This window comes from Ctenocephalides felis, unplaced genomic scaffold (genome assembly GCF_003426905.1).
Source record: "Ctenocephalides felis isolate EL2017-DRISC unplaced genomic scaffold, ASM342690v1 CF-g0.4_SCAFFOLD_01604, whole genome shotgun sequence".
NCBI classification, from domain to species: Eukaryota; Metazoa; Arthropoda; class Insecta; order Siphonaptera; family Pulicidae; genus Ctenocephalides; species Ctenocephalides felis.
Genome location: NW_020537758.1, coordinates 39,991,414 through 40,006,181, shown reverse-complemented (window position 1 = coordinate 40,006,181; position 14,768 = coordinate 39,991,414). Strand labels below are relative to the sequence as shown.

The following is a 14,768-nucleotide window of genomic DNA, read 5'->3' as shown; positions in this document are numbered from 1 at the left end:
TGTTAAACTCCAACTCGATTCAGGGAAGATGAAGTGTGAAGATTTACCCATTTTCATTTCACAAAGCAGTGCCCAAAATGGGCTAATTTTCAATTGGAAACATATTTTGATATATATTTTCAAGTGAAAATAGACATGTATATATATATTCATTAAGCACATTTAAAAACAGTTAAAATCATCACAATTTTGTTTTAGTAGGTCGATAGTGAATCGGAAACCAACCAACCACGATGAAGAATACATGACAACGCCTTTAAATGAAACCGAAATGGATGATATTGTCAACTACCCTTTTTCTGAAGTAGATTTAAGACTTGGTCGATGGGATGCACGAAGAACTTACAAAATATTTGATTATGTACAAGTTGGTGACAAATTTATTCAGTTATCACAAGATTACCAAGTTTGTTTGGCAACTCAAAGCTCAGTTGACAGGATGCATTCTATAGTAGAGGTGAGATCTTTAACTTATATAAATATATAGATAAATCTAAAATTTCTTGAAATATCTGAAAATTTTTAAATTTATTTAAAAAGTTGAATTTGGTTAAACTTTTTTAAATATACTGTGTTTGAGTAGGTATTTGTATATGTAAAGTGCGGTGGACCGACATGGGCCACAGGTTGGAGTAGGCCACCCAAATAACTATATGACTAGTGATATGTACAAATATACAAATCATTATACAGACATATAATCTTTGAAATGCAAATTGATCTTTTCCAATTGTTACATTGTGTTTTTGTGGGATGCATATGCAAAAAAGGCGAAGAGCACACGCTTTGATATTTTATTCATTTGCCATTCAAAAAAGAGATACTTCCAAGCATAATTGCAAGCATCTGCTATGATAAAAAGTTGCATTTTAGAGTACCCTTGCAACTACAAAAAACATTAAGAAAATAATATCATTTTCAACAATTTTACAACCAAAAATTAAAACGTGGTCCACTTCTGTCACAGAACCCTATACTATGTTCATAGTGCGATTTAACCAATATCAATACCCAGGGGCGTAACTACCGCCGTATCAGCCGTATCAAAACTACGGGGCCCCCAAACCAGGGGCGCCCCCAACGAACGCAAACAGAAAGTAAAACAACTGTTCGCGCCAATCAAAGCATGCGGCTATATTGATATATAAACAAAAAATCATCTATCAAAAATTTATACAAATCAATCAATCAGTCAGAACGTAATCAAAAACAGTATTAAAATTATTGTAAATATACTTATAACTTGTTATTAATATAAAATAAATATATACAGTTATAATCAAAGTATTTACAATTGGTCCTTCATAAGGCAAGCAATCACAACATCCTAAAATTTTTCATTGGCCCTTACGAGCCGAATTTAAACATCCTAAATTTTTCATTGGTCCTTCGAGCCGGATGTGACGTCCAGCAATCGAAGGAGAAATCAAGCATAAACCAAGTAAATCAAGATTAAATAAAGAGGAAGTTCAAAATCAAGATAAGAAGTTCAAATTTGGAGCTACAGCTACAAGCACAAGCAAAGCAAGAAACCAGGTTATTCAATTACATTTCCTTCTTATCAATCTTTCCTTATTCAATTAATAAAGTTTAGTACGATCTGTGACAAGATGGAATCGTTAATAACTTTAAAATCACTCAAAACAAAGCAACTAGAAATTCAATCGCAATTAGCATATTGCGAAAAGATTTGCAATCAATGGTCACACATGCCTGTGTGTGAATTGAATATTTCTGAAATAAGCCGTTTTAAAGAATATGTAAGACCTAATTTTGACTTATTTGAAGATACGGTTATCAAAATAGCAACTTTACTTGATGATGAAGAAGAAATTGATAATTTATTTGATAACGAATTAGAAGAGTTTTTTGATAAATACCAAAAATGCTTGACAACATTATCAAAGCTTAGATTAGCAGCATTGAATAAATCAGATACTAGTTCGGAATTCAATTTAAATTATACCAAAACAACAAATAATGCAGATAACATAAAACAGCCTCAATTTTATTTACCTCAATTGAACATTTCTAAATCAATTTCGGTATCAAATCATGAATCTAACTTAGAAGCTCAAGTAGATATATCTTCAGAAATACGCAAACCATACGACGATAAACAATACTTTACTGAAACGGAAAAACAACGCGAAGAGCATTCTATTACTAATACAACTAAGACTATTGACGGAAGTTTTGGTACTATAATTCAATTTGCAAAAAATATCAAAGACATAGGATATAGTAGGCAAGAAACATTAAAACGTCATATTTCATTTGCAAACAGAAACCAATTCACCGAATATGATAACTTCATAAAAGCAAGCATACCTAAAATAAGTTTATACTCACCTCATTCAGACGTGTTAAAGTCGATCAATTTAACAACTAATTTTCGCGTAATTTTGGAAGCACCTTGTAAATCCGATACAAGTCTGCTGTTAACTGAGCTACAACTTGTCAGACCGAATATCCGAAACGAAATCTGTTTCATTAAAACAAATTTTAAAATTTATACTTCAATACTAACGGTCGATACAAAGAGAGTGATCGAACAAGTTTTAGTTCAGATAAACGACAGAAAGATTAACCAAACAATTCGGGGAAAAACCTCCAATAACAACATAAACATGAATCAACAACATACGTTCTTATCAATACGATGTTCAGAAGAATCACCTAAACAAAGCATAACTGAACATCTAAAAATATTCGAAATCTCCAGAAATTATTTTAACGTTAATAGTTCATTAACTACAGCTGATACAATAATGAAATTTTTTATTAACAACCTCACTAACATTTTAACGCAAGCTAAACTCAATCTTTATGAATTGAATTCTAACCATTCAAAACTTTTCTTTCCAACTCCAAATCGTCTAAGCATGAAATTACATATCTATACATATAGCGCGCGAATGAATGTGTTTTTCACTTCAAATTCTAGCTATAAAATAAAATTGATAGTGGAAAAGTCTAGAATAGCACTATCAAAACACATAGCATTCTTATACCTCAAACTAAGTGAGGTACAATTATTAAAAATTCTTGCGCGAAAAATGAAACGGGCATTAAGTATCGCGTTTGATAAAAAATTATATTGGAGCGATCTTACTATCACTCTAATATGATTAAAATCTCTATTTTTATAAATATAAAATCGCTTTTGCGAATATATTTTATTTATTCAAAACAGAAATGTATGCAAAACTACTGGTTACGTACAATTTATTAAAATCATTGTAGTATACTAAAGCTTTGCAATGCGCCAAGGTCCACCTTGACTTCTAACTAAAGACTGCATCGCACGATTAACAATTTTGCAATTTTTGCGATTGAAATATGAATCTGAATTGCAAGTTTAGCATGTACTCATTAAACTGGTACGTAATATGAATCTCAACTTTGTTCAAATACTAAAATGACAAAGAACAGAACATCACAGAGTTTATTAATGATTAACAAAATGAATAAATCACTTAATAAATTGATAAAATCAAAACAAGTCATGACAATCAAGCAAAACATCCTTAACTTAAGTACGCATTAACAAACCATTGCAAAAAACATTGGTTCTAACAATCAAGCAAGACATACCTAACTTAAGTACGCATTAACAAATATTTAAAACTAAAGACATTTACATCATTCTTAGGTGAAATGGAATTTTGCACGTTGGGGTTCAAATCAAAACTCAAACCTAAAACTTTAACTTATTACAAATGTCACCCCATAGCGCTGTCCAAAAATCCATTCATCTATCAATTATCGATACCATACCTACACATGTGTATTTAAATATTATATCTTTACTACTTATATTTGTTAACAAGATTAAATGAAAAAATGGAGGCTTTTCTATGTTATTTTATCGCATGTCTCTTAAACACAAGATATAATGAATATAGTATTATATTCGAACTAATATCTGATTTAGCGACAAAATGGTTGATGCATAAATCTTGCAAAATTTATTCATAAAACAAAACAATAAGATTTGCTATGAAATGTTATAAACTTTTGCAAATAAATCGAACTAAAACAAGATTACGAATAACATGGAAAAAGAAACTATATCGTGGAATCATATTCAATCATGGCTTATATTTCAAACCTCAAATTATTCACACTTCGGAAGAATTCAGACACAGATCGGAACATAGTTGAATATTGCTTAAACTCCGATACAAAAGATACTGATCACTTCCATATTCAAAAATCTTAAACCTCAACTTCAGCAACTTCAAAACACAAGAGCATGTGGAATATGGAGTCAGAATATGCAAACTTTTTTTCGTCTGCAAATGCAACCATAATATTCAGTTTAAGGAGAAAATGTCACAGTGCTCCTATAAGACAATTTAGAGAATACTGAACTAATTATTACTGATTGGTCTTATAGCACTTAAAAAAAAAGAAAAGATAAACTATGATTTCCAATAAGAATCAAGAAATGCAGTTCATTAAATTTGAGTGTTACCAAAACCACTAACATCTACTTAATTAATTCACATTAATGAAGATTACCAATTATTTTGAAATCTATATTTCAAGGCCGGGAGAATGTTCGCGCCAATCAAAGCATGCGGCTATATTGATATATAAACAAAAAATCATCTATCGAAAAATATACAAATCAATCAGATCAATCAACGCGTAATAAAATCATATTAAAATTATTATAAATACAATGTAATTTATGTAATTAAAGTAAAATAAATATTACTAGTTACAAAATCAAAGTATTTTCAATTGGTCCTTCAAAAAGCAAGCAATCACAATCAATTCCTAAATTTTTCATTGGCCCTTACGAGCCGAATTTAAACATCCTAAATTTTTCAACAACATTTAACAATATAATATATATCATTTAAAAAAATGAATAATTTTAACTTCAACATGTAAGCTAACGTTTTAACAGAATTTATTTTTGCTGCAATATTTTTGCAATCACTAGCAATCAATTCATTTAATAAAGTTTTTGCACATTCGAAAAGCTAATATTCTTGTCAACAAATCTATAAAATTAATCCAGATGGATTGCAATAACTATTTCAAAGAACAAAAGACAAAAGATACTGAAGCGTTATTATGATGAGTTATCACAAGTTACTATGATGAGTTATCACAAGATGAGAGAATTTTGGATCCGAAATCTTATTTTAATGTATACTATTGCTGTTTGGATATATCAATTTCACAAACCAAACAAAGATTTCAAAAACTTTGCGACGTAAATAGTAACATTTGTCTTTTTGAAATGGAGAATAAATAAACGTTTCCGGAAATCTGTCGACTGAATTACTGTACAGAAATACTATCAAAATATCTCATAAGATCATGACCAATTGATGGCTCTAAAAATAGGTTTGAATTCAAAAATTTAAGAAATGTGATGGATGCATCCAGTTTCCCAACGAAATAACAGCGTGCATTTTTTCTTGGCTCCTCCTTTTCTTGAAACAAAATAAAAATTATGTAAAATTTAAAGATCATTAAATAATTTAATTTTTCAAAAAAATTCAAAGAAAGTGAATATATCTGGAATAATTTGTGAAAAATTCAGAAAATGAGATAAAATTGGATAAATAAATAATAAGAATGATAAATAGATATTCTTTCAATTTTATGAATTTTTATATTTTGTAAAAAAAAATTCTTCTTGAAGGGGACCACTTTTGATACGGGGCACAGCCAAGGCACGCTACGTCCCTGCCAATACCAATAAAAATGGCAGAAAATTCATAAAATGAACAAAACTATAATTACATATATACTCGTGAAATTCAAAGTCTGACCCAAAAAGCTTTACGAATTTAATATAACTTCAGTGTATCTTATGTCTCTAATTATTATCAATAATCTATATATATATATATATATATATATATATATATATATATATTACAACTAATCATATTTTCTTTTACTAGCTCTCTGACCAATGGGCAGGACCAATATCCTTATCGCTATTTGTGTCAGGATCAGATGAACTTCGAATTTTGCAGATCTTCGTGAACCATCTACGGGCGTGTCATCCTAATCTAAGGGACAGGGTTACTATGCATTTGGCAATACCTGGAGATAGAACGCCCGCAGATGGTCGCCCACCATTACAAGGTAATTAACTTTATATTTAATCCCAATTTAATGTGAAACAAATCATTATAATTTTATTTTGTTCAGCCGTAGATCCTGTCGAGCTATTCGAAGACTGTTCAATAAAACCGGATGAATATCTCAAGCGTATTATGAAGACTTTAAACCCAGAAACTGAAAAATGGCGTATAAAAAACCCGTATCCCCAAAATCACATGAGGAACATAGCTAGGAAAGGATGCCAAAATGGATATGTGTTCATGACTGATGTTGATATAGTTCCCAGCAATGGATTTGCTGAAAGTTTAAACGAATTTTTAAAAAGACCTAATTGTACAGGACAATGTGCGTATGTGGTTCCCACGTACGAATTGGATATTAGAGTAGAATTTCCTAAAAATAAGGCTGACTTGTTAAGATTAGCAGCAAAAGGATTAGCGAGGCCTTTTCATCACAAAATATTTATATACAATCAGTTTGCTACAAATTTTACTAAGTAAGCTTTTGATCACTAGGTGATTAATTGTATTATACAAACTTTAATAATACATTTTTATAATGTTTTAGGTGGCAAGCAGCAAAGGTTGAAAGTAACAAAACTCATGTTAGTCATGTAGTTACAAATTTTGAATTTTTATATGAGCCTTTTTATATTGCGCCAGATACAGTACCTCTGCATGATGAAAGATTTGTAGGTTACGGATACACAAGAAACACGCAGGTAAAATATAATCATTAATTTTGCAATTTGTAATAAAGAATAATTCTTGAAAAAATTCTATACAGTTCAGCAAGAATACTTTCTTATCATTCTTTGTCAACTCATATTCATATTTTTTATGATACAATAACAAATCTCTCTTAAAATTTGCTATTGAGCTTTGCTTTTTCTTCATATTTAAAAAAATGTTTAATTAATCTTGTTATATATATTCATGCATTTATTTCATATTTCATTAGTTTAGTATAATAACTATCATTTTCAAGGTATACGAAACATATGTAGCTGGCTACCAGTTCGTAGTCCTATCTCCAATTTTCACCTGCCATTGGGGCATGACAAATCGACGGACCCGTCCCGCTTGGAGGGAAAGGCAGAATTATTTAAATCGAAGACATTTCGAAGTATTCAAAAGAGAGGTATTTGCAAGGTACCATAAAGACCCTTTAAAAATGATGCAACCCAAACGACCCCAACAGCAACAGCCGGTTATCAAAGTTTTATGAGGACATTAGAAAATATGGAATCGGTATAAGTTTGAGAAGTCAGGATTTTTATTATTTTAGAAGTTTAAATTTGAAAGATTTAGATTTCAAAAATGAAAATGATATTTTTATACTTTAGGGCTTGAAATTTTTTACATTAAGCAAATATTTGAAAGACGAAAATTTTTTCTTACAAACTGGTGTAATTGTGTGGAATTACACACAAAGGACGTACCAGTGGTACTTTTGTTGTTTTATATCATTTAATAAATAGTACATTTGATTTTTTTTAGAAAAAAGAATACTCTCAAGTATATACATATATATATATATATATATATATATATATATGATTTTATTTCATTATGTAAATTATGATATTTCAATGCAGTATTTTGACATGAAAACCCTATAAAACACTTGGCAATCACAAATAATCGAATGGTTTTCAATTTTCAAAATATAGTTTTGTTTAACAATTAAATATTGAGGCCACAATTTTATACAACACATACACATATATATAAATATATGTATATATATATATATAAATATATATATATATATATATTATATATATAAATAAATAAATATATATATATGTGTGTGTGTTTAGTATATTGTTAATATATTCATATAGTGGATATTCATATATAATAATAATAAGCAATTATTTATTACTTGAGTAATAAATAATTGCTTTCCTGATGATTGTTTAGATGTTAAATTCGAATATGTGAAATTAAATGATCTGTTTAATTATATGTAATTATGTGCCCAAACAAAACAGCATTATAAAAAGCACATTGATAATATAAACAAATTTTTGAAAATTTCCTCAATTCTGCCTCTGAAACAGAATATAACTGATATGAATAAATATAAAAAATAAAGCATTATATTTTGCTATTAGTTTTAGTACGTTTTAGATTTTTTTTTTAAAATATTAGAAAATGATATAAATTGTATTAATTGAGATGTGCCAACAATTCGTAGAGAAAAATTGACCAATCGCAAAAGGTGCATTTTAACAATAACAGTTTAATAATACGCTGTATGTAAATAAGTGTCTTTAAACAAATAAGAAAATAGACTAATAATACAATGTTTTGTGAGTATTGACTTCATTAGACAAAACAAATATGATAATCAAATTTAATAATTATTATTGTTTCTAATTTTATCTATCATGTTCCAAAAATTTGCCAAAATTTACTAAAAATAAACAAACATTTCTATTTGGACATTATTGCTATGCTATATTTAAATATTATTTTTAATTAATGATTTAATTAAGGATAACATTTTCCTAATCTGGTTATTGTTCTTAATCATTTGTGTTCATCATAACTACTTACTTGAATATTTTTGGACTGTATTGTAATAGCATTTTACATGCAATAGAACAAATATTAATATTTTTTATTCATGAATAATAACACATTAAAGAGCTCTATTTTACATGTATAATGGTTTGACAAACTTTCGAAAGCGAAAATATTTATATAAAACTAGGATTGGGACAAAAATGCAATAAACGAACTCAAAGGTAGTGTGAGGTAAATCTGGTAAAAATTGATAAAGAGCTGCCTAAAATAATTTTATGAGGTTCTACTATTATTCTACTGGTTTTCCTTGGCTAGTCAAACAAATGGCAAAATCAAAAACAGATAAATTTTGTTTGGCTAAATGTTTCTTACAATTTGAACTGATTAATCGTTAAAATGCTGTTAGTTTTAAACTGAAAGCTATATTAATATCTTAAAATATAAAATCTTGTTATGAAGCACCATAATGTTGTAACATGAAATGTACATAAAAATTGACGTTAGAGCACAATTGAGTTATATGTGTGAAATATGTATGAAATATAGAAGTGTATATATTCACTGATGTTCAGATAATATTATGTTATTTTTGCCATTTTATTTTAAGTTTAAAATATTGGCATCAATCAGACCTGGTTCAATGGAGAGACATATTCCATTAAAAGTAATATTAAGTTTTATCATAAATATTTGATATTAACAAAATTTCCAAACAATATAATTTAAAATTGCAACGCGATTTACACACCGTTTACCAAACCAACCGCTTCTGGAATATAAATCTTTATTAGTTATATTATTTTATATAAGTAAATTAATTGTTATGTAGTATGAGCAAAAAATTACTAAGACTTCATTTCTTATATGATAAAATAATGAGAAATATACAAAAATGTCAAGACACGAGTGTCAAAAAATTTTGAGAGCAATGATGTACATATATTTTCAGAGTGTTGTATTTATATATGTTGCCACAATAAATGTTTAATTACTGTATATTTAGTTTCCATAATTTAATATAATTTTGTTTGTTAACGCAATTTTTGGTATTCATATTCATAGAAAATATTGAAATTTTAGTAAGTTTTGAGTAAAATTTGCTCTTCAGAACACTTCTTTTCCAATAGATATAATTATGATTTTGCGCCCTTAAGACTATTTGTTAAAACCGTCTTATTTACAAATTTTAGAGTAAAAAAAGTCGTAAATATATTGAAATTTTATATCCACATTAAAAACAGCACTAAATTATAACTGTTATTTATTTTGTGCTTTTGTTTAATATTTGTTTGGGCCTTTTTTAACCATTTGTATATAACTTTACTAAATTTTCTTACATGGTTCTCGACACTGTTTCAAATACCGATTAAATATAAAATAAATTGTTTTTTGTTGACAGTTATAACATCATTCAATTTTTTTATATTTTGCTGATTTTGACAGTTGGCGTCGAAATGACAGTGATTCTTGCAAAATTACCAAGAGTTAAAATTAACATTTTGAAGCTTGTGTAATCAAGAAATATGCACTACCTGAAATATCTAAAAGAAAACCAAGAATTTATAGTCTTGATAATTTGTTCTACATTTTCTCTTAACACCGGTTAGATCTCGTATAAAAGGTTTCAATCATAAAATGAAAGGTGATAATGTACTTAGCCCTCATAATAAGCGTGATGTCCAAAAATATGACGAAAGTAAGGTTGAAACTCAAAAGGATAAAATTATTGATTACTGTGGAAATTACGTAAGTAAGTAATTTTATATGTTTTTTATACAAACGACATGAAATGAACGAAACATGTACAAAAATACAACAGTTTCTTATTCCAGGCGGAATTTTAGTCGTTTTTGCCAGCGAGCCTCTGGATACAATCAAAGTGCGAATGCAAACTTTTCCAACAATGTACAAAGGCATGGCCGACTGCTTTCGCAAAACCATCAAGAGAGACACCAAGACAGGTCTATTTGCTGGCACCACTCCTGCTATGGTAGCAGGTCTTCTGGATAATACAATATCCATGATTGGATATGAGACGTTCAGAGTCATATTATTGACTTTATCTGGAAAAAAATTGTCAGAAGAACTAAGTTTATCTCAAAGAGCTGCAGCTGGATGTTTAACTGCTGGCGTTTCGTGTCTTTATTTATGTCCAATGGATTTGCTTAAATGTCAATTGCAGGCATGGCGAGATATAAGAGATATGCATTCCAGAGCTGGTCTTCAAATACAGGTAAGAGGGCGTCTATTAATCACGTCAGCGAGTTTTTCAGGATTTTTGAATCCCCAACCCCCTTGGTGATACATGGTGATATTCAAAATTATCCCTCCTTCCCCACCAAACACCACGTGTATTTTTAGTTACGTGATAAAACTGTAAAATTGTTTAATTCTTTTCGAAAATGTTTGATTTTTTTTAAATCAGTTAAAAAATAAATACACGTGATATTTTACTATACTCCTCCCTCCCCCACGTGATATTTTGTGATTTTTTGTCAAACCTCCCTCCCCCTAAAAACCTCACATGATTAATGGAGCCCCCTAAACAAGCTTAAAGTTTTTATTATTGTTTGCAGAAATTATGATCTTGAATGTTTAAAAAATGTCTATGATTCAAATATTTTTAAACTATCCTTGTAGCGAAGTTTTGATTTGTTTTCAAGCAAACGTATTTTCCTTTATATATTTTGTCTATTAACTGATTTTATTTTCATGCAGGATATAAAACCATGGAAGTTAATGAACTTAATAGTAAAACAGCATTCATATAGAGGTCTTTACTGCGGTTGGAACATTACCATGGCTCGAGAAGTACCCGGAAGTCTAATCTTCTTTGCTGGATTAGATGGTTTTAAAAAATTATTAGCCAGCCCAGACGAAAATCCAGAAGAATTGAATATTCTGAAAAATATGGTAGCTGTTTCTGTTGCCGGGTGCCTCTTGTGGTTGGTAATTTATCCTATAGATGTAATTAAATCTCGGGTTCAAGTTATGACTAGCAAAAAGACTGTCAATGATGTTATTTTTGATATGGCAAAAAGAGAAGGTACGAGTTTCAATCTCATTTTAAATTTTTTTTTTAGTTTCTAATTAATTATAAATATATTGCAGGTCTTTGGACATTTTATAATGGATTGAAACCGACATTAGTGAAAACTATAGTTGTAACAGTGGTACTTTTAGCAACTCATGAATCTACAAGACAGTTTTTATATTATATGTTTCCTTGAATTTTTGTACTTTTATATTTAATTGAATAAAAGTTTCAGTCTGGCATATGTATTCGAACTTGATATTTTGAATGTATGATGAACATAAAATTACGGATTAATGAAATAAAATATATTGGAAAGAAACAGACTTAAATTGATCGTTAACAAAAAAAAGTATTAACAAAAATATTAATAATTTTTTTAGCTGAACATTAATTTATAAAAATTAATATGACGAATTGAGATAGAAACGTTCTGCAAAAAATTCTTATACTGAACAGTGAAATCTAAATATTTTAGATCTAATAAATATAAAATAAATTTTTAAATTTATTACATTGAATGTATAATCAACTTATAAAAACTTTTAATTCTTAATTAAAATAAAAAATCATTGACGTAGTTCTGTATCATAATGAACTTATATGGTTCTTAATTATTTCCGCATACATGATCAATAACAAATTCAGCTCATGTTTTGCATCAGCTTTTAATCCTTTATTATTTTATTGCCGATAAAAAAGCAAAATAAATTTTATTATATTTTTGTAAAAACCGTGATTTGAGAATTATTCTCGTACAGCAAACAATTTTGTGATTGACTCACTATCTGCTATTGGAAAGTCATATAAATCGCTTTTTAGATAATCAAGACTTTTTAGTTGATCAACAACAAACGGAAGCTCTATCTAAATGTTGATTTAATTGCCTATTAATGATTAGTAGTCGACTTTGTATTTTGCAAATATATCAACAATAAGTATTGATACTACAATGTTAGATTCTGAAAATATTCAATTCATAAACATAGCAGAATGAGGAAGAAATCTTATAATATACTCTTTTACACATCCTGCTATTTTGTATGTAATTGTTGACGATTCAATTAGATTAAACCAGGGCTGCAGTTAAAAAAAATTTATAAATATTATCCAAAAAGAAATTTTCAAAATTTATAAATATTTTTTTCATCGAATATTAACCCGTACCATTAGTTTAATTTGATTTTTTTTTCATTATTATTTAATTTTTTAGCGTTATTAAAAATTTCTCAAATCACTTCGGAGATGAACACTATACTTATGGAGATTGATACAAAAATTAACATCACGCAAATTTTAAACTGTATCACTTGAAGCATTTGACGACATTCAAAACGTTATCCACTTCAGAATATAAATTGAATTTACAACATTCAATATAACAATATTTGCTATGTCATACGATTGAGCTCTCATTATTCATCCATTTAAATTGCCCTTGAAATATTTTTTATTAGAACTTATAACAAGATAGCTCACCATATTCATAACATTATATAATATAATAAATATGATATTTTTTTATATTATCGTTGGTATTTATGTTTTGACTTCTCTCAACCAAAGAAATAATTTGGAATATATCCGACTTTATTTCACCTTGACCTATATATGTAGCAGAAAGCATTATATATCTGTGAGTATAGATTTGTGGAATCTATTATCAGCATTATTTGATATTACTTAAATTAAATATTTTATAAACTTCAGATTTTTTTTTGATAAATAGATAGATACATAGATAGGCTAAGAATGGTTGATGAAAATAGGGAAAATGATTTATAAAATAATTTATATTAAAAATATTTTTTTAAAAAAATGCATATTATTTTTAATAATAAATAAATTGTGAAAAATTTATATATAATATATATTCAGCTTTTCAATAATTGCTCAACTTGTTTTTAAGTTAAAAAATGTTTCTATGTTTGTTATTGATTCAATATCAAATATATTTATTGAAGCACCCGACGTGTGTTTATAATTAGATATTTAAAATTGGAACATCAAACTTTCCTATCTATTATTTTTATTTTCCAAAGGTCAAATTTTAACTGAAAAGATTCAGAATAACTTGATACGTCGAGAATACATGAAATTAGTAATTTGCGCAAACATAAACCTTTTTTCGGAAAGTTACATCGCCAAAAAGGAAATTATTTAGAACTTATGGTTTTCAATACGTTTCGTCATGTTATTTTATATAATTAGTGAATGAATAAATTTAAAATAAAATTATGTTACAAATATCAATTTAAGTCGTACCTGTGCGAAATTCTTTATTCGTATCGGTTTAAAACAGAACGTGTTATAGATTTATTTTGATAAACGCGAAGAACTTATGCATAAATACAATATTCCAACGTTTTTGCTTGAAATAACAACACCAAGTGGACGTAATCTATAACTAGGGTTTATCTTCAGAAACAGTTCCATCTCCATTCTTAAAGCTCCATCCTTAACAAAAATTTGAAATTACATTCGTTACTTTTTGAGTTTATTATTTATGTTGTTTATTTTAACAAATTAAAATTACTATTAACAAAAATTTGAAACTACATTCGATACTTTTTGAGTTTATTATTTATATTGTTTATTTTAATTGTCATGCTTAACTTAAAATAACTATTGTACTGTATTTATTCGATATTTTTCATATTTATCAAAAAAACTTCATAACACTGGTATCAAATTTTCAAATGAGGTAGAACTCACACTGAATTCTATACAGTCGTTTAGTAGTAGATGCTAAACAAAAAATAATTTTGTTAAAAAAAAATCTATTTTAGTTCACGTAATTCATAAGCCACCTAAATAAAGATTAAGTAAATGCAATTTATATTTCCCGAAAGAGTAGTCGTGAAAGAATCTGATTTGCATTTTTATGTTTTAAGTCATTCTTAATGAGACTGAATTTGGAAAAAGTATGTGTGTGAGCCAATGTTTGACCGTTCGTGGAAGTTTTCTCAAAAAATCAATCTCAAAAATTTAAAAGCTATTCGATGTAACTCGATCAGAACTAGTGTTGGTCAGTTTTGCGCGATGATCGACCAAGCCCTTGCTTTGTAATATTGTAATTAGTCCAAGTGTTAGTCCACAAT

The 14,768-nt window shown here is 28.1% G+C and overlaps 2 protein-coding genes across 2 annotated transcripts; both read left to right on the top strand.

Moving 5' to 3' along the window:
* Window positions 1-228: 228 nt before the first annotated feature.
* LOC113373742 (beta-1,4-glucuronyltransferase 1-like) lies at window positions 229-7,326 on the top strand. Its single transcript, XM_026614016.1, has 5 exons — window positions 229-457; window positions 5,934-6,120; window positions 6,193-6,595; window positions 6,667-6,820; window positions 7,087-7,326. Exons 1-5 carry the CDS (start codon window positions 245-247, stop codon window positions 7,324-7,326), a joined length of 1,197 nt encoding a protein of 398 aa, XP_026469801.1. The 5' UTR covers window positions 229-244.
* Window positions 7,327-10,268: 2,942 nt separating this feature from the next.
* Window positions 10,269-12,938, top strand: LOC113373740 (mitochondrial ornithine transporter 1-like). The gene is made up of 5 exons (XM_026614015.1): window positions 10,269-10,383; window positions 10,466-10,866; window positions 11,352-11,679; window positions 11,745-11,838; window positions 12,881-12,938. Exons 1-5 carry the CDS (start codon window positions 10,269-10,271, stop codon window positions 12,936-12,938), a joined length of 996 nt encoding a protein of 331 aa, XP_026469800.1.
* The last annotated feature ends 1,830 nt before the right edge of the window (window positions 12,939-14,768 follow it).